This window comes from Pygocentrus nattereri, chromosome 12, assembly GCF_015220715.1.
Source record: "Pygocentrus nattereri isolate fPygNat1 chromosome 12, fPygNat1.pri, whole genome shotgun sequence".
In the NCBI taxonomy this organism is placed as follows: Eukaryota; Metazoa; Chordata; class Actinopteri; order Characiformes; family Serrasalmidae; genus Pygocentrus; species Pygocentrus nattereri.
In genome coordinates, this window is record NC_051222.1 from 5,060,348 (window position 1) to 5,079,263 (window position 18,916).

Genomic DNA, 18,916 nt, shown 5'->3' on the forward strand with positions numbered 1-18,916 from the left:
ATCGGCTGAAAAAGACTTACCAGAAGTCCAGGCACGGTCACTTGTGTGGAGTCAGGAGCCACGTTCATCTCTTTAGCTGGAGCGATGTTGTTCTTGGGGGTGACCCGCACGCGGTAGCCACTAAGCCGGGCGCTGGGGGCTCGCCACAGTACGATGAAGGAGGAAGGGCCCACATCGCCGAACTGGATGTCAGTGGGGGAGGGAACAGCTAAAGAGGACAGAGTGGACAGTGATGACACAAACAGGTCTAATTCCAGGCTGTAATGATGGTTTAGTGTTATTTGTTCTGTTATTCTATCAATTGCAGGATCCAGGAATGAACCATCGTCTTTATCATCTTTATACGAAATGCTCATTAAACACATTCATTCACTTCTCTCCATTCAAAAGGCACGACAATGACTTCAAATGCATGTTTACAGATAAGGCTGTACATAAGCATCATCAAAAGTCTCTGATTGAAATTTTCTGGTTTCAAGCTCAATTATCTGTCAGTTTAGTGAGAATTTTACTTAATAAAATGACCTAAAACCAGTAAAAAATGTCTAGAAATAAGTTAAATTACATCAAATTAAACTTAGAACAATCTCAACAGGAGAAATATTAGATTTACTGACTATATTTAAGATAATTGAACTTGACCAGACACCGTTTCTGCAGTGAAATTGTTAGTTATTTATTCTCTAGCGGCTTTTTTCATCATTTAAATGAGAACTCATTTAAATTTCTGCAGATTTTCTTGCATAATTCATAGTTACTTACTGATTTTAACATATTGATAAAATATAAAATACACAATATAAAATGTGCTATAACTTTTGGACAGGCCAAACATCTGTATATATACATATGTATCAATATATATCTTTATAGCTGCTTTCAGTTTTTGACATATTTTGAAAATGCTATTGTGTGTAAATTTCACAAAGAATGGACCAAAAGAAATTACCCAAAATGACCTGGAAAAAAGTCTGGCTCCATTGACTTACAGTAAAAGTAAAGTATGGTTTTTCCTTCTCCTGTAAAGTTACCAGTTTGGAGATACAAGGTTCTTGTACCTTGTTGTTCCTCAGACAACAGCGATATATATAAGTAATTTAAACCCAACAAGCTGCTCACTTTTATTTTAAAAAAATGAAATAAACAGCAAAAATGGGCATGCAAGCATTTGTTCTGACAGCAATATACACACTTCTATATTACGCAAACTATTCATATAGTCATACTTGTCATATTATTAAATCAATCTTAATATCTCTATATCTATATCAAAAATATTGGTTGATTTTTGTTATTATTGTCAGCATTTTATCACTTTACATTTTATCGCATTTTAGGCACCATCATTTATTTTTATCTTTTATCGTTTTACAGCAAAGTCCTTATTTTAAGTGCTGCATTTAAACTACATGTTAGTAGTGCAGCATAATATCAGTAATAACTGTAAACGTGTCCTCCAGGTGTACCAGTGCACGGAGTGTGGACCCGCTCTTCTCACCTGTGGCCTGAGTGCCCTGCAGTGTGGTGCTGGGGCTGCTGCCGCTCATGGCGATCACTCTGACCGTGTACTCGGTTCCTGGACGCAGACCTCGGAGAAGCACGTTGTCGTCATGCCCGCGAGGCGCTGGACGCCACTCCCGCTCTCCCTCCTCTGGGCTGGAGTACAGAACGCGGTAGGAGGTCACCGGACCATGCGGGACGTCCCACGTCACCCTAAGGGAGGTGGTGTCCACGTCGGAGAAGGTCAGGTCTTTGGGACGGTCAGGTCTTGGGGACGCTGTGGAAAAGCAAAGAGGAGACTGTGATTCAGGAACGCTTTAAAGCGATATTTTACCACTTAAAGGGAAAGTTCGTCTTTTTATGTCTGCCTAATTAAATGGTGGAGATGTAAACAGAGTCATTCAGAGTGGTTTGGTGTGAAGTTCTCTCTTCTAGAGAAACGCACTGAGATAGTGGTGGTGATAGGAACCAGACGTCCAGCGTTATATTTGCAGATTTTCCACTATTTTTCCATCATCAACCTTCCATATAAAGCTCAGAAGACTCATGTAGGTTCTCTGGTGGTTCTGGATGGCAAATAAAGTGTCTATATCTGTGTTGTAGTCATGGTGACCACTGGTTCCCATCACCACCACCATAAAGACATCTGAACCATTTCACACCAAGCCCTCTGAATCTCTCTGTTTACACCTCCCACACTGAATTGTTTCAAAATTTTGGGTGGAATTCCCTTTTGATACTTCATTTTTTGTCCACGTTTGACATTAATGCTTCCAAAGTTTGTGTCAAATTTCCACAAAAGTTTTATTCCACAAAATGTAGTTATTTGCTGAATTTAAACATGTCAGAAAGAACAGGACTTTGATAAGAACATGTTCTATTTTATGGTATTTTTTTTAATATGTCAAGCTCCGTGAATAAATTTAGACTCATTCAAACAAAAAAAAAACCTTCCTTATTTCGAAAACTAACAAAGTATGTTGCGTAAGACTGCATGTAACTATAGCATTTAATATAAATACTGCGTACTCTCAGCTGTAGTAGCTCTCTCCACGACCGGGGTGCTGTCTCCATCAGGGCCGATAGCATAAACACTCAGCACGTATTCCACTGTGGGCTTCAAGCCGGTCACCTGCATCTCCGTCTGATCTGAGATCAGAAGCAAAACAACATTAGTAACACACTTATTTACATTAAAAACTGCTTATATATTTAACTACTTCTATATCTATAACTACTATATCATATATATATATATATATATATATATATATATATATATATATATATATATATATATAACTATTATATACTTATTTACTTATATATATATATATATATATAGGTACTTTTACACTATTACTACTTATACATTTAATGACATATCTATCACTTACATATAATATATAATGCATATATATATATATATATATATATATATATATAAAAAACTTATATATTCATACCGTTTGAAGACTGTTCATTTATTTTCCACATTTTAGAATAACAGTCACGATCAAAACGATATAAAAGCACACAGAGTTCCTCCAATCAGAAACAGACCATCTATCAAAGAGAGCTATTTAGATGCTGATTGGTTCAAGCGCACTAACGAACACACGTCTTCCACTTATCAACAGTCAAGGAGACGCCCATTTTTAAAATTCAGTGTTGTTTGTTTCAGTAATGAACTTCTACACAGGCATCAACTTCGCTATTTACATCATATATTTCCATCGCGTGCAAAAGTTTGGGCGCCGCTGGTCAAATGAACCTTCTGTTCATTTTTTTGCACATTTTAACGCACAATTACTGTTGATTCACTGAATTTGACATATTGGAGGAAAGAATCTAGCACAGAATGGCCTGTGAAAAAGTTTCGGCACACCTTATAATTAATGTATTTCATTCTAATATGCTAATCTTAGTCAATGAATAGATATTGTGCCATGAAAATAGCAGGAAACCGGCATCTTTAAGTGCGATTAGTAGAAGGACTAATTAGGAAGTGTTATCTTCCTTTCATGTCCAAATCTTTGGACAGGATTATTGATGTTTATCTTAGAAACAAGGCATATGCCTTTGGAACAATACAAGGTGACTGCAAAGTATATACAAAATCTATACGCAGTTGTTCAGAGATATTCTGTGAACATGAAGTCTACGTCTGATAATAATTCATAAAATTGCTGCACAACTTTTAAAAAACAAATGCTTTTTAATATTTTTTTTTTCTACCAAAAAATAATACAATTTGTCAAACGTGGATATATGTTTGGAGATATCCTTTTCAGTGTTTTAGGCTTTGTTATCACCTCTGCCCCTCATCTGCGGTCAGTTTTCTGTCCACAGGACCACGGATGGATATTACTGTTTGGCGGACAGTTATGAATATGTATAGGGACTCACCAGGGCCCACCACCTTGGAGAAGGTGGGTCCCACTCCGTCTTTGGGGGTGCCTGTGACTCTGTAGCCAGTGATGGGGCCTCTGGCGGGGGTCCAGCGCACCATGAGGGTGTTGTCCTGGATGTCAGTCACGTCCAGATCTGAGGGCGAAGGGACGCCTAGCGAAGAGAAAAAGAAAAAAGGAAACGGAAGGAGCAGATTAGAAGGAATGTGAAGCACTTCAAATGTTAAAAGTGAATAAAGATCTATCCCACTGTCATGGAGTCCAGTTTCCTTAGGCATTATAGATGAAATGACGTGCCTTGAGTGACCTGAGCTGCATTCACTTTATCTCTGTTACACAAAGCAAGCATCTTTTCTCTTTTTGAAAGGATCAGTGCATAAAAGTACTCATTCCTTCACTCCAAACGCGCCTCAAAGTGGAGAAAATAATAAACACAAAGCTCTTCTAGATCGTTATGTAAAATTGTGGAACAGCTACAATAATAAATCTCTTATTAGATTAACAGCAATGTTCAAAAACTCCCCAAAACCATTAAACAAACAGACAGTGTCTAAAGCACTAAAACATACTGAAAGGTGACAACAGCACCCCCTTGTGGAGAATCTTCAGGTTGCTAAATGCGAGTGAGTTACACTCATATCTGGGAGGCACTTCACATGTAAAAATGACTTCACCCCACAGTGATTACAGCACAGTAGGATGGGTCAGTGTGCTCACTGTCGGTGCCGGTCCTGTGTGTGATGATGGTGGGCGTGCTGGAGGCGGGGCTATCTCCTCTGCCCGTGACGGCGTACACGGTGATGGTGTATTCAGTTCCTGGACGCAGGCCGGGGATGGTGGCTGTCGACTCGGTACCAGGCACTCTGAACTCTTTGGGGGGGCCGCTCTCTCCTGCAGCACACATCGTATTCAGAACAGCCGTCAGGGGCCGACTTCAAACTACAAACTACGAATGGCTGAATTAAATGGACATTTGTTAAAGCAACTTCATATAAAATCATCCTAACAACTTTGTTCTCACCTCAAATGCAGTCAGTTCCATCAACAAGTAACGGAAGCTTGTATGCTAATCGAGTTGTCACGCAATATTACTATATTATATATATATATATATATATATATATATATATATATATATATATATAAAACTACCTTTATAATGGTTTATGACTGGTTTAGCATTAGCTTATCAATGGTTATTAACTGGGTCATAGACACATTAAAAATCATCAATAAGCAATTATAGCATCCAAATAAAAAGGGCAACGGTTAATCCACATTCATTTATATAGTTACACATCAGTTTATACCTGTCAGCTTCATCAGATACTTATATTCATCACAAGTAACAGTTCACTAGCCTTTTATTAATGTGTTTATTCAGCTGTTGATGACCTAATTAATAACTATGAATAAATTCCATACACCAATCACAGACTGCTTATAAAAGTAGACTTGTACTAAAGCATCGCCGGCCTGTTTGTGGTTTCTGACACTGTACTGTTATCTGTTAAGATGAAGCCACTTTTGTCCATTTTTATAGGTCCAGTGTAAAACTGACGAAGGCTACAGACCCGTTTCTCCATGTGTGATCTTGTAGTAGCGCACTGGAACGGCAGGAGCCTCCCAGGAGATGGTGATGCTGTTCGGGGTGGATGAGGTCACCTCCAGGTCGGTGGGAGCGTCCGAGACTACAGATGGACAAAAATAAGTCCCGTTAAATTTCACTTAGGCAAAAATTAAAGAGAAAACTATACACCAAAAATGTCTTGGCTGACCAAAAACACTGGGGGTAAAATTTGATTCGTTCCACTGTCTTACTGGTGGCCTGTGTGCCGGTCAGTGGGAGGCTCTCCTGGATGCCGCTGAGGGCAAAGATGTGTATGATGTATTCGGTCTCAGGGGCCAGGTTGGTTAAGGTGTACTGTGTTCTTGTCGGGGGCAGACGCTCGTCCTTATAGCGCCCCCCAGTGGTGGGTTGGTAGCGCAGCCGGTAGCCTGTGATGACAGCTCTTGGAGCAATCCAGTGGACGGTGAAGGAGCTGGTTAAAACATCAGAGAAGTCCAGACCGGTGGGGGAGTCCAGAGCTGCAGAGAGATAATGTAGGGAATTTATACATTACCTATATATAGACTGAACATACACTTTTGCATAATCTTAAAGCAGTTTTACTGTAAAGGCTTAAAGCTTAAAATCTTGTTACTAAGACAAATTTTATTAAAAGCTGGTGCATGTATTTCCAAAACTATTATTACGAATAAGGAAAATATATTTTAGAGCTGAAAAATGCTGATCATAATTACAGAATGTCTCGTTAATTAATAGAATATGCATCTTTGTAAATGTGTTTGGACCAATTAGCTGTGCTGTAATAAATGGCAATGGGACTTCATAACACATGCACATGCACTGAATAGCACATTTAAAACACAAACCTTGTGAATAGGTTATATCAGTTTTGACAAAATATGTTTAATAAAATATTAAATTAAAGCTGTTAAAGGGATGTTTATTCCACTTATAAAAGACGTGTAAGGTCAAATTTGATCGTAAAAGGAGTGTATGTAAATTTCATGCGTGCAAATTACGTACACAAAGTTATTCATCAGTTCATCTTTGGTTTATCTGTATGATCAAACTCATTAAACCTTAACGCTATAGAGTTTGGTCAGTAGGGGGAGCAATGCACTCACAGCTTTTGGCTCAGAATCCACTGAATACCGTTGGTTTATTGCTCTCAATCGAAGCATCTGCACTAATTTGGGTGTGCCCCATGTAAATGATGTGTAAATGAGGCACGCCCAGGCTGGCGCTTGATTTCATGCACCAAAGCCAATTCATCATTTACACTCAAATTGAAAGTTTAAGAATGAAACGCTTATCTGGTGGTCAAATCAGCACTCTTTTTTACACAGCTTGGATGAACATGGGTCAGTGTTATTTCATATTTTAATGTCTTCATTATTATTTTAAAATGTGGAAAATAACTGGTGTGTCCAAACTTTTGACTAGGACTGTATTTGTACTGAAAAACAAACACACTTACTTGTTTTCTGTCTACCAGAGACCGGTGCACTCTCTCTCTCATCATACACAGACACCACACTCACCAGGTACTCGGTAACTGGCAGCAGGTCTACATTCAGTGAGAAAGATGGAAGAAGAGAGAATAAAAGTGTTACTCCGCACAGTAAACATATAAAAAAGGCTCAAAAAAAAAAAAAAAAAATCTAATTTAATAGTAAGTAACACTGACATCTACTAAAAAAACACTAAAACATCTCAAACAGATCAGCCAACAGAACTGGACTTGGCACGTCAACATCATATTCCAACTGGGAATCAGGGAAGACCCCGAAGAGCTGGAAGAACATAAAGAGGAGAATGTCCTCACTTGACAGGAGGAAGGTGTTGGTGGCTCCACCCACATTGACCTCATGAATGTCATCGTCATTGTTGGAGGGGTGGTAGCGGATCACGAAGCGGCTGATCTCAGATGGCTGGACGGAGGGGCGCGTCCATGACACCCGCATGGAGTCAGGCCCCACCTCGCCGAAGTTCAGGTTGGTAGGAGACGGGATGGCTATGAAGGAGAAGAAGAAGGACGTTGGGTTCAAGATAAAGGCACCAGTGTGAAGAAGTTCTGTTTCCAGGGTGATTCTGGGTGCGACATACAGTAGCAAGTTCTCCAAAATGAAATAACTATGTTCAAAATTGTCAACACTTCCACAACCACATACACTCAGTGGCAACTTTACTAGAAACCCCTGCCTTTGCTCCACCGGGCTGGTGAACAGTTAGAGGCTGGAGCTGTGGTAGTAGAGGTGGCAGTGGTTTGGGTGAAATAAGAATTATTGGAAATTAGCTACAATGAGCTTAATGGCCAGTGTGTGGAACTATAACACCCCAAAAACTCCATCCACATGATCCAACAGACTGAAAAGAAACAATGGTTGTGATCATCTACACCGCCATGGTGCTATCCATGTTGTACTGCTTAAATAAACAGCTGTTTTGGCCATATTTGCTCATTTCAGAGCTTCTACAGTACTTCTACAGGACTTTTGGTAGTTATCTACTGAATTAGATTTAATAATGTGAAACAAAACAATGGAATTCACATTTCAAGTAATTCAATACTTACAGCATTTTTACTTGCTTGAATGTAACTGTAAACACATAAACATGTCACACTCCTGCTGGTGTGGGTTCACTGAATGGTAATAAACTACAGGCTGCTAAACATGTATGAGTGAGGTCCAGAGCCACATTCACATTATTTACATAAAAAAGAAACTGTTGTTGTTTGTTATATGGGACACATTTTAGAACAACAGAAGTCTGTGAGAAACCACAACGGCTACTTTTAGACTAATGTTCCTTAGATATTATGTAAGAGTCTAGGAAACGCCAGTCTATTGTCAGTTATGGGTCATCAATAAAGGCTTATAATAATCCATCATGTCAACAGTAACAGTACTTTTAGCAACTTTTAGAACTTGTTAGTTCTTTTACTTATGTTTAGTATTTTTTGCAAGCTTTTTAAAATAGAGGTTTAAAATTATAGTTCTGTATCAGTTCTCAGTTCCAACACAGCAATTATCTACTTTAAAACAGCTTATTGTCAATATATTTAGCTAATTTTTCCTAATAATATTGCATTTTCCAGCAAGATATAACCACAACAAATGGTGAAATATAGCACGCCAAGCAAAATCTGGCTCTTTGTTTTCATTTTCAATGTTTCTAACCTGTTGTCAACGCTATACTCTAATAATAGGCCAAAACAAAGGACTAATCACTGTTTGTTATCTTGGTTGGCCCCCGCAGCCAACTGTATACGAACTTCATTGCTAGGCAGGAGAGTTCTTGTGAATATTGTTCATAAATATGAAATTGGAAATGGAATGTATTTCATCATATTGCATTCTGTCACTATTTTATCAAAGCAAAAGATCAGATTTCAGTGATTTAAACATGCTGAAATCACCGTCACTGAGCTGTTATAAAACATTGACAAAACGCAATGACAGAATACATCATATTGCTTTAATGAGCAATAACAGCAATACATGTATTGCTCTGTTAAGCTTATAATAAAGCTTAATAAGCTTTAATAAGCTTCACCCTCCACCTATGAACACATTGAGGATGATTCACCAGGTTGGGTCTGCTGGGTGATGGTCGCGGGCCGGCCCTCGGTTTCCTCGGTAACGGCTGTGACGCTGATGTGGTAATCGATGCCCGGCTCCAGGCCTCGCACCGTATAATATCTGGTGGAGGAGTTCACTGAGTCCTCCAGAAGAGGTAAACTCTCGCCGGCTGCCACCACCGTAATGCGGTAGCCCGTAATGGCCGTGTGATTTAGCGGAGTCCAGCTAATCCCGATGGTGGTGTCGGTCACATCGACGCGGCCGAGGTGTCGCACCTTCGGCACGTCTGGAGCGGAAACGTTTTATAAACGCCAGCACGATTATAAAAGAGGAAACGAAGAAGAAACACAAGACAAACAAGCAATGATCATAAGCAATTAGCAATGAGATTTCTGACGATCACAAGAAAAGCGAACTAGCATGAAACATGCACTAAAGTGTCAATGATGTAAAGATTCAACAACAAACAGCACATTATCCAGCTTATAACCATCAGGCGGCATATGCAGGATATGAATGATTATGGGCATCAATTACGTGAAACAGAACATCTAGAACAGCCATGCATGTTTATGTTTCTAAGGCCCCGTCCACGTGTATCGGGATATTTTACAAAATTACAGACAGTTAACTGTATTTACAGCAGATCTCTGTCCACAATATGACAATACGACCGTGTTGTTTTCATGTTTATTATATGAAAATGTAATTAAATTAAAGTATCTCAGTGATACTGAAGATATATGGCTTGATCATGAACCAAAGACATGTTCAAAATTCTAAATCTATAACTCAAATGGGGAGAAAAGCCACAAATTTCAAGCTTTTGTTTTCTGGCAGGAACCAGATTTTGAATATCTTGTGGAGATCTGAGAGCATGTAGGTCAAAATCTACTGCACTTGCTGTCACGTTGTTAGAAAATCTTCTAGATTTTGGACAGTAGGTTCATAATGTTGTTCTTGAGGTCATTCTATGAGGTTGACTACTAGGAAGGCATGGTCCTCCAAGTATCTTCAAGTTTGTATCCTTGTGTGAATGTAGATATTTAAAAAAAAAAAAAAAAGGTTCTAGTGAGAACGATGATTTTTTTGGAAAACTGAAAATATCCAGATACATGTGGAGGAGGACTTGATCTATGATTATTTTTTTGAAAAAGAAAAACAAATCAAAAGAACACCAAAGGCGTATAATGCATACTTCACGCAAGCATTATGTCAATATTGCCTGCTTATAAACTTTACCTTTAGTGCTCTTTTGAAAACAATCAAGCAATTTCACATAACATTCAGAAACAATTCAGAACAGGCAATGGAAAAGTGAGTGGAGGCAGCCAGAATTAGAGATGACTGATACAGCAGAGATGACTGGTGGCCACTGGATGTTCGCGAGGCTCGACAGGCCACAAATTGTCAATAAAAAAATAAAATTCACACAGTTCCCAACCATCCCATCAAATGTAGTCAACTTGCCAAGGTGCCTGAAGTTTGCTTGTTTGGTTTTGCTGGTCCTACAGCAGGTCAGCATTACATTTACGGCATTTGGCTGATGCTCTTATCCAGAGCGACTTACAATTTGGTCATTTTATACAGGGAGGCCAAGGTGGTGTTAGGAGTCTTGCCCAAGGACCCTTATTGGTATAGTGTAGGGTGATTGCCCAGGTGGGGATTGAACCCCAGTCTACAGTGTAGAAGGCAGAGGTGTTACCCACTACACTAACCAACCACCAGCATTAGCGGTTATTATGAGCGGTTTGCTCATATTTGTGACTAAATATGTATGATATATTACACTATGCTTTTATGAACCATTTGAGCCTTAATATGTACAGGTTTTCAAGGATGCGCCAACTGAGAAGGCAGCAATAGCATGGGTTTAATGCTAACTGGCTAACCACTGTAGCTGAAGTTAGCTAGGCCCAGAAACAGTGAAAAGAACTTTCTCTGAGAAGATGTTGGAACATCATCCACTGAGGAGATAATATAGCCATTTGTGTAGAAAACAGCCCGACTAATGTTGTACAAGTTAGCTCTAGTGTTAGCCTGTAAGCTCATCTGAAGGGGCAACCTCCACTATGAAACCTCCTGACTTCCCTCAACTATTAAAAAAAATAAATGTGGACATTTTGGGGAACACTAGTATTGTCACTGCCTCATAGCCTCGTAGCTGCAGTGCAAAACTCGAGGAATTGAACTTAACAGTAAACATATTTACTCTAATCGGCTCCATTCGCAGAAAGGCTTGTGTACGTTGTGGAAATGCCACTTTTCTCATTTTTCCCCTCAGGGGTTAGTGAAGTTATTCTAGTTTCCAGGTTTGTTTGAAGCATTTATGGCAGTGAGGAATAGTTTCCTGGCTGAGCAGAGCTCCATTTCCGAAACGCAGGAACTTAAGAGGTCTCAGAGTGTTGGTACCTCCACTGCGCTGTTTTATGGGAGCTGGAGAAGATCCAAACTGTGAGTTTGGTTTGGAGAGGGGGACTGGTGTTTGATATGGCTCCAGAATACAGGAGGAAATGCTAACACACATTGCCTCCAATGCACGCACACACACACACCTGTGTGCAAAAGTTTGCGCACCCATACCATGTCGATTTTCTAATAATTTCAAACAGGTTAACATCCTGTACAGAGAGCACGCTTCTACATATTTTAATACACTATTACTGTTTACTTGCTAAATATAAGATTTAAAATGTGGCCTGTGCAAAAGTTAGGACACTTTACACATATTATTATATATGTACATAATGCATATATTTTTATCTCAGTATAATAACATTTGTACCTCAGTATAATATATCTACAATATAAATAGACACATAATAAATATGCTAAACACACATAAATAGAAAATGTGCACTACAATTGCCAGAAAAATGTCATATTTTTATGTTTGTTCTCTGTAAAAGATGTGTAAATCTATTAAAAATAATAATAATAAAAATTATATATATATATATATATATATATATATATATATATATATATATATATATATATTTGTGTGTGTGTGTGTGTGTGTGTGTGTGTGTGTGTGTGTGTGTGTGTGTGTGTGTGCTTGGACATGTACCTGAAACACTGACATTCATATATTAGAGTCATTTTATGCATTTATTATATAGTGACCCCCTGCTGATCTATATGTACCTTATAATGTATGTAGCCTTAAACTGCACTATATTGAACAGATCCGGAGGAAGATTACATCACGTCAGACACACCTGCTAATGAAAAATGAAAGTTCATCATTACTGATATTAATTCTAATCCAGTGGACTTAGATTAGTCTGACTGATATTAACACTGAGACAGGCACTAGTGCTTATGACTTTATCTGAAACACAAACATTTACAGTATATCAGTGCAGACCTGGCAGCTTCCAGGCCTTGGCGCTGCGGAGATCAGGGTTTACCCTCACCTAACGCTCTGAGTTCAGTTCATAAAGGCCTTGCTAATTAGCTGATGAGCTGAATCAGGTGTGTTTAATGAGGCAGTGAGCTGAGGCCTGCGAGGACTGGACCCTGACACAAGCCTGGTCCTGGTTTGGATGTAGAGTGGAGAATGTGCTGTAACAGTGAGTGACCGAGGATCAGGTCTTACCCTGAGTGATCGTGGCAGAGATGGGCTCACTCTCCCGGTGGTCTTTAACCGTGTAAACGCTGACGTTATACTCCACTCCTGGACTCAGGTTCTCCAGAGTGCAGGACGTCTGACCACCTCTCACAAACTCCTCTAGAGAATTCCCCCGCTGACCGTTAGTGGGAGCGCAGGTCACCCGGTAACCGGTGATATCTAATAGAGAGAGAGAGAGAGAGCGAGAGAGAGAGAGAGAGAGAGAGAGAGAGAGAGAGAAAGAGACAGAGAGAGAGAGACGATAAATATTAGAGAGAAAGAGAGAGAGAGAGACAATAAATATTACAGAGAGAAAGAGAGAGAGAGAGAGAGAGAGAGAGAGAGAGAGAGAGAGAATACATATTACAGAGAGAAAGAAAGAGAGAGAGAGAGAGAATACATATTACAGAGAGAAAGAGAGAGAGACAGAGAGAAAGAGAGAGAGACAGAGAGAGAATACATATTACAGAGAGAAAGAGAGAGAGAGAGACAGAGAGAGACGATAAATATTACAGAGAAAGAAAGAGAGAGAGAAAGAGACAGAGAGAGAGAGACGATAAATATTAGAGAGAAAGAGAGAGAGAGAGACAATAAATATTACAGAGAGAGAGAGAGAGAGAGAGAGAGAGAGAGAATACATATTACAGAGAGAAAGAAAGAGAGAGAGAGAGAGAATACATATTACAGAGAGAAAGAGAGAGAGACAGAGAGAGAGAGAGAGACAATAAATATTACAGAGAGAAAGAGAGAGAGAGAGAAACAGAAAAGAGAGAGAGAGAGATGATAAATATTAGAGAGAAAGAGAGAGACAATAAATATTACAGAGAGAAAGAGAGAGAGACAGAGAGAGAGAGAGAGAGAGAGAGAGAGAGAGAGAGAATACATATTACAGAGAGAAAGAGAGAGAGAGAGAGAGAGAGAGAGAGAGAGAGAGAGAGATGATAAATATTAGAGAGAAAGAGAGAGAGAGACAATAAATATTACAGAGAGAAAGAGAGAGAGAGAGAGAGAAACAGAAAAGAGAGAGAGAGAGAGATGATAAATATTAGAGAGAAAGAGAGAGAGACAGAGAGAGAGAGAGAGAGAGAGAGAGAGAGAATACATATTACAGAGAGAAAGAGAGAGAGAGAGAGCGAGAGAGAGAGAGAGAGAGAAAGAGAGAGAGAGAAAGAGACAGAGAGAGAGAGACGATAAATATTAGAGAGAAAGAGAGAGAGAGAGACAATAAATATTACAGAGAGAAAGAGAGAGAGAGAGAGAGAGAGAGAGAGAGAGAGAGAGAGAGAGAGAGAGAGAGAGAGAGAATACATATTACAGAGAGAAAGAAAGAGAGAGAGAGAGAGAATACATATTACAGAGAGAAAGAGAGAGAGACAGAGAGAAAGAGAGAGAGACAGAGAGAGAATACATATTACAGAGAGAAAGAGAGAGAGAGAGACAGAGAGAGACGATAAATATTACAGAGAAAGAAAGAGAGAGAGAAAGAGACAGAGAGAGAGAGACGATAAATATTAGAGAGAAAGAGAGAGAGAGAGACAATAAATATTACAGAGAGAGAGAGAGAGAGAGAGAGAGAATACATATTACAGAGAGAAAGAAAGAGAGAGAGAGAGAGAATACATATTACAGAGAGAAAGAGAGAGAGACAGAGAGAGAGAGAGAGACAATAAATATTACAGAGAGAAAGAGAGAGAGAGAGAAACAGAAAAGAGAGAGAGAGAGATGATAAATATTAGAGAGAAAGAGAGAGACAATAAATATTACAGAGAGAAAGAGAGAGAGACAGAGAGAGAGAGAGAGAGAGAGAGAGAGAGAGAGAGAATACATATTAGAGAGAGATAGAGAGAGAGAGAGAGAGAGAGAGAGAGAGAGATGATAAATATTAGAGAGAAAGAGAGAGAGAGAGACAATAAATATTACAGAGAGAAAGAGAGAGAGACAGAGAGAGAGAGAGAGAGAGAGAGAGAGAATACATATTACAGAGAGAAAGAGAGAGAGAGAGAGAGAGAGAGAGAGAGAGATGATAAATATTAGAGAGAAAGAGAGAGAGAGACAATAAATATTACAGAGAGAAAGAGAGAGAGAGAGAGAGAAACAGAAAAGAGAGAGAGAGAGAGATGATAAATATTAGAGAGAAAGAGAGAGAGACAGAGAGAGAGAGAGAGAGAGAGAGAGAGAGAGAGAATACATATTACAGAGAGAAAGAGAGAGAGAGAGAGAGAGAGAGAGAGAGATGATAAATATTAGCGAGAAAGAGAGAGAGAGACAATAAATATTACAGAGAGAAAGAGAGAGAGAGAGAGAGAGAGAGAAACAGAAAAGAGAGAGAGAGAGAGAGAGAGAGAGAGAGAGAGATGATAAATATTAGAGAGAAAGAGAGAGAGAGAGAGAGAGAGAGAGAGAGAGACAGAAAAGAGAGAGTGAGAGAGAGAGAGAGAGAGAGAAAGAGAGAGACAGAAAAGAGAGAGTGAGAGAGAGAGAGAGAGAGAGAGAGAGAGAGAGAGAGAGAGAGAGAGAAACAGAAAAGAGAGAGTGAGAGAGAGAGAGAGAGAGAGAAAGAGAGAGACAGAAAAGAGAGAGTGAGAGAGAGAGAGAGAGAGAGAGAGAGAGAGAGAGAGAGAGAGAAACAGAAAAGAGAGTGATAGATAGACAGAGAGAGAAAACAATGAAGAAAGGGGAGAACGAAATAAATAAAGAAAGAGAATCTTGAGCAACATGAGGAGGTAACAGCGGAGACTCCAGGTGAGGTCACTGTCAGTGGTCAGACTTTGGTCACAGTGGGGAGACGGTCGGGCGGTCGAGGTGCAGTCAGACTCAGAGAGTCAATATTTACCAGGTGTTTGAGTGCCGCGCCACTTCACTCTGAGCTCGCCGGTGTCTGGGCTCGAGATCAGGTTCAAGTCGGTCGGTGGAGACAGATCTGCGGTCAGAAGAAGGCAGAACAGGAGAACAGGAGAACAGGAGAACAGTGAGGAACACGGTTATTATTCATACACAGTTACGCTCAGAGCTGTGGACTCAAAACTGGATAAGGCTTCATTATTAACCAACAACATAGTTCAGTCCATCTGACTCCGCTACAGCTCAGTCCATCTGACTCAGTTACAGCTCAGTCCCTCTGACTCCGTTACAGCTCAGTCCATCTGACTCCGCTACAGCTCAGTCCATCTGACTCCGCTACAGCTCAGTCCACCTGACTCCGTTACAGCTCAGTCCACCTGACTCCGTTACAGCTCAGTCCACCTGACTCCGTTACAGCTCAGTCCACCTGACTCCGTTACAGCTCAGTCCATCTGACTCCGTTACAGCTCAGTCCCCCTGACTCCGTTACAGCTCAGTCCATCTGACTCTGTTACAGCTCAGTCCATCTGACTCCGTTACAGCTCAGTCCATCTGACTCAGTTACAGCTCAATCCCCCTGACTCCGTTACAGCTCAGTCCATCTGACTCCGTTACAGCTCAGTCCATCTGACTCCGTTACAGCTCAGTCCACCTGACTCCGTTACAGCTCAGTCCATCTGACTCAGTTACAGCTCAGTCCCCCTGACTCCGTTACAGCTCAGTCCATCTGACTCCGTTACAGCTCAGTCCATCTGACTCAGTTACAGCTCAGTCCCCCTGACTCCGTTACAGCTCAGTCCATCTGACTCCGTTACAGCTCAGTCCACCTGACTCCGTAATAGCTCAGTCCACCTGACTCCGTTACAGCTCAGTCCACCTGACTCCGTTACAGCTCAGTCCACCTGACTCCGTTACAGCTCAGGCCACCTGACTCCGTTACAGCTCAGTCCATCTGACTCAAGTTTTAAACGGGAAACGCTGGATGCATTTCAAAATAAAAGTGCATCACCAGCCCGTAAAGCAATCCCACAATTACCAAAATCAAATTCACATTTTAATTAATGGGCATTTTTGCTACTCACTCACAACAGCCCAAACCAGTGGGACAGTTAGCTAGCTAGCTAATTTCAGGGATGAGAGTATACAAGGTTGCAAGTTCGAGGAAAAGGGCAAAGTAAAAGTCCCATTTTATTTAAACTTGTTATAAATTCTAGCTCAAACTGAAATTACTATTCAGATCATTCAGAAAATGTTTACGTCACGTCTTCTTCTGTGACTTTATTGGCTGGTTGCAGAATTCTGATTACTGCTTGACTCATGTGGACCTCGAGTTTCCCCATTATCTGATTACTCAGGTCCATATACACAAGTTGATCAGTTCTCTGACAAAATCTGATTTTCTGCAGTTACTGGATTATTAAGTGCATGTAAACGCACTCACTATATTATCATATTATAATAATAATATTATATATTATAATAATCATTCATCCTTGGTTTGCATCCACTGCTGCTGTGATGTTGTGAAAACAAGCATATTTACATACATACACCTATTTAGCCTACAGCAGTTTAGCTCCGCCCATTCATGTGCTTTCTAAATAAGGCCAGCCTATCAGAACGGAGCTCCTCCACATACATCTGTCTTTAAGGGACAGTAACAAAAACTCTTAGGGGTAAAAGAGGTTGGAAACAGTATAAATAAACAGGCTGACACATGGAGAAAACGCTTACGTGTGACGACGGTGCGTGTGATGGGGCTGCCCTGCTTGCGGCCGTTGACGATGGGCTGGACGGAGTAGGTGTACTCCACTCCAGGTGTGAGTCCGGAGATGTAGATGCTTCCGGAGCCAGAGGTCATGTCTCTGAGCGCTTCGCCACCCTGACTAGGCCTGACAGACAACTGAGAGAAACACAAACATGTCAAGGAATGACATCCGGACTGGCGTAGGCGGGTGAGTGATCCAGCATTCATAGGAGAGGCGAAGTGTTTACTTTGTAGCTAAATCGTGGAACAGGAGTCCAGGAGATGATGATGGAGGTGTCAGTGACGTCTGTGGAGAAGCGGGGAGCGCTGCCCACTGAGGGAGCTGAGGGAGGAGGAGAAGAGACAGAAGACGTTAAGCTACTTAACTCCTTCATGAAGGAAAGTCTAAAGCAGCAAATTCAAGCCTTTAAGCCTTGAAGACATCTCCAACTTCAAACTTGCTCATATAGATAATTAAGACTATGAGGCCACGTTTACCAGCCAAAACTGTCAAAACTGCCACCAGTAGCTTTCGTTGACCCTTACTGGCCACTTTATTAAAAACACCTACCATACAGCTCCACAACATACACACTTAGAAATGTTATTTAAGGGATCTTTTGTTAAGATAAAGGTTCTACACAGAACCACAACCACCCAAAGAACCCTTTGCATAATTAAATGGTTATTTACATCGTGAAAAGTCTCTTCAGATTGACAGAGAATGTGCTGCAGATGGTTCTTTGAAAAGGGCACCAAAAAGGGTTCTTCTATTATTACAAGCTTGATATCGTCACAGTAGAAGAACCCTATTTGGTGCTATATAGAACCACTGACAACACATTAAATTTATCCATCAATCTGAAGAAAGTTATGTGCAATTCAGAATCATGCAAAGCGTTCTTTGAGAGTTCTATATGGAGCCATGTTCTCTACTAAAGAACCCTTGAAGAACCATCATTTTCAAAAGTGTAGGTGTACAATTACTGAAACTATCTGATTATCCCCTATCCCATGCATCTCTGGTCAGTTTGTGACCACGAGGCATCTCCACTACCTAAAAATATCCAGCCTAGAGCAGCAGAAACTGACCACACAAGCTGTGCATCAACAGATGGACTACAGTATTTAACTGAACACCAACAAGGTGGAGCTGTAAGGGATGAAGTTAGCATTTCTGGTTGACCACTGCTAGATATCAGCCTTCATTAGCACTGTTGGCATTAGCTAGCTGTAACTCACAGGTGGTGAAGGTGCCCCTGACGCCCTCGCTGAGGGTGGTGTCCTGCTCCGAGTGCAGGATGACGATGTAGTCCTTGTCCGGCTTCAGGTTGTGGAGCGTGTACTGAGACTCTTGGGGTGGAATCCTCAGATGTTTGGGGGCGGAGCCCTCGGTGGTAATGAAGAGGCTGTAGCCTGTGACCTGGGCTTGGGGAGCGGACCAGATGACCGTGGCACCGTCCTCCGTGACGTCACTGAAGCGCAGGTCAGTCGGAGCATCGGGTTCTGAGGAGGCACAGAGGTTACGGGTGAGATGAGAGCGCGATGTCACTTATTCTATTTTACACGCAACTTTATTTGCATCTTGTTGTCATGAGGAGAAAACAGTGTAACCCCAGGTGCCCTTCATATCGATCAGCATTTAAGATG

At 40.7% G+C, this 18,916-nt stretch overlaps 1 protein-coding gene across 3 annotated transcripts in view; it reads right to left on the reverse strand.

Annotated features, from left to right (window-relative positions):
• The window catches only part of fn1b (fibronectin 1b), a 55,732-nt gene that overhangs the window by 11,040 nt on the left and 25,776 nt on the right, over nt 1–18,916 (reverse strand). For 2 of the 3 annotated variants that reach the window (XM_037543823.1, XM_037543822.1), the window contains exons 20-33: nt 18,509–18,772; nt 17,515–17,609; nt 17,254–17,422; nt 15,512–15,598; nt 12,667–12,858; nt 7,307–7,495; nt 6,959–7,048; nt 5,733–5,999; nt 5,486–5,602; nt 4,629–4,802; nt 3,910–4,065; nt 2,530–2,649; nt 1,499–1,777; nt 21–208 (exon numbers count right to left, since the gene is read on the reverse strand). In XM_037543823.1, the coding sequence (XP_037399720.1) occupies nt 21–208; nt 1,499–1,777; nt 2,530–2,649; nt 3,910–4,065; nt 4,629–4,802; nt 5,486–5,602; nt 5,733–5,999; nt 6,959–7,048; nt 7,307–7,495; nt 12,667–12,858; nt 15,512–15,598; nt 17,254–17,422; nt 17,515–17,609; nt 18,509–18,772 (2,387 nt within the window). Of the gene's footprint in view, nt 1–20; nt 209–1,498; nt 1,778–2,529; nt 2,650–3,909; nt 4,066–4,628; nt 4,803–5,485; nt 5,603–5,732; nt 6,000–6,958; nt 7,049–7,306; nt 7,496–9,072; nt 9,352–12,666; nt 12,859–15,511; nt 15,599–17,253; nt 17,423–17,514; nt 17,610–18,508; nt 18,773–18,916 lie in introns of all 3 variants that reach the window. The other variant, XM_037543824.1, reaches the window with a different exon arrangement.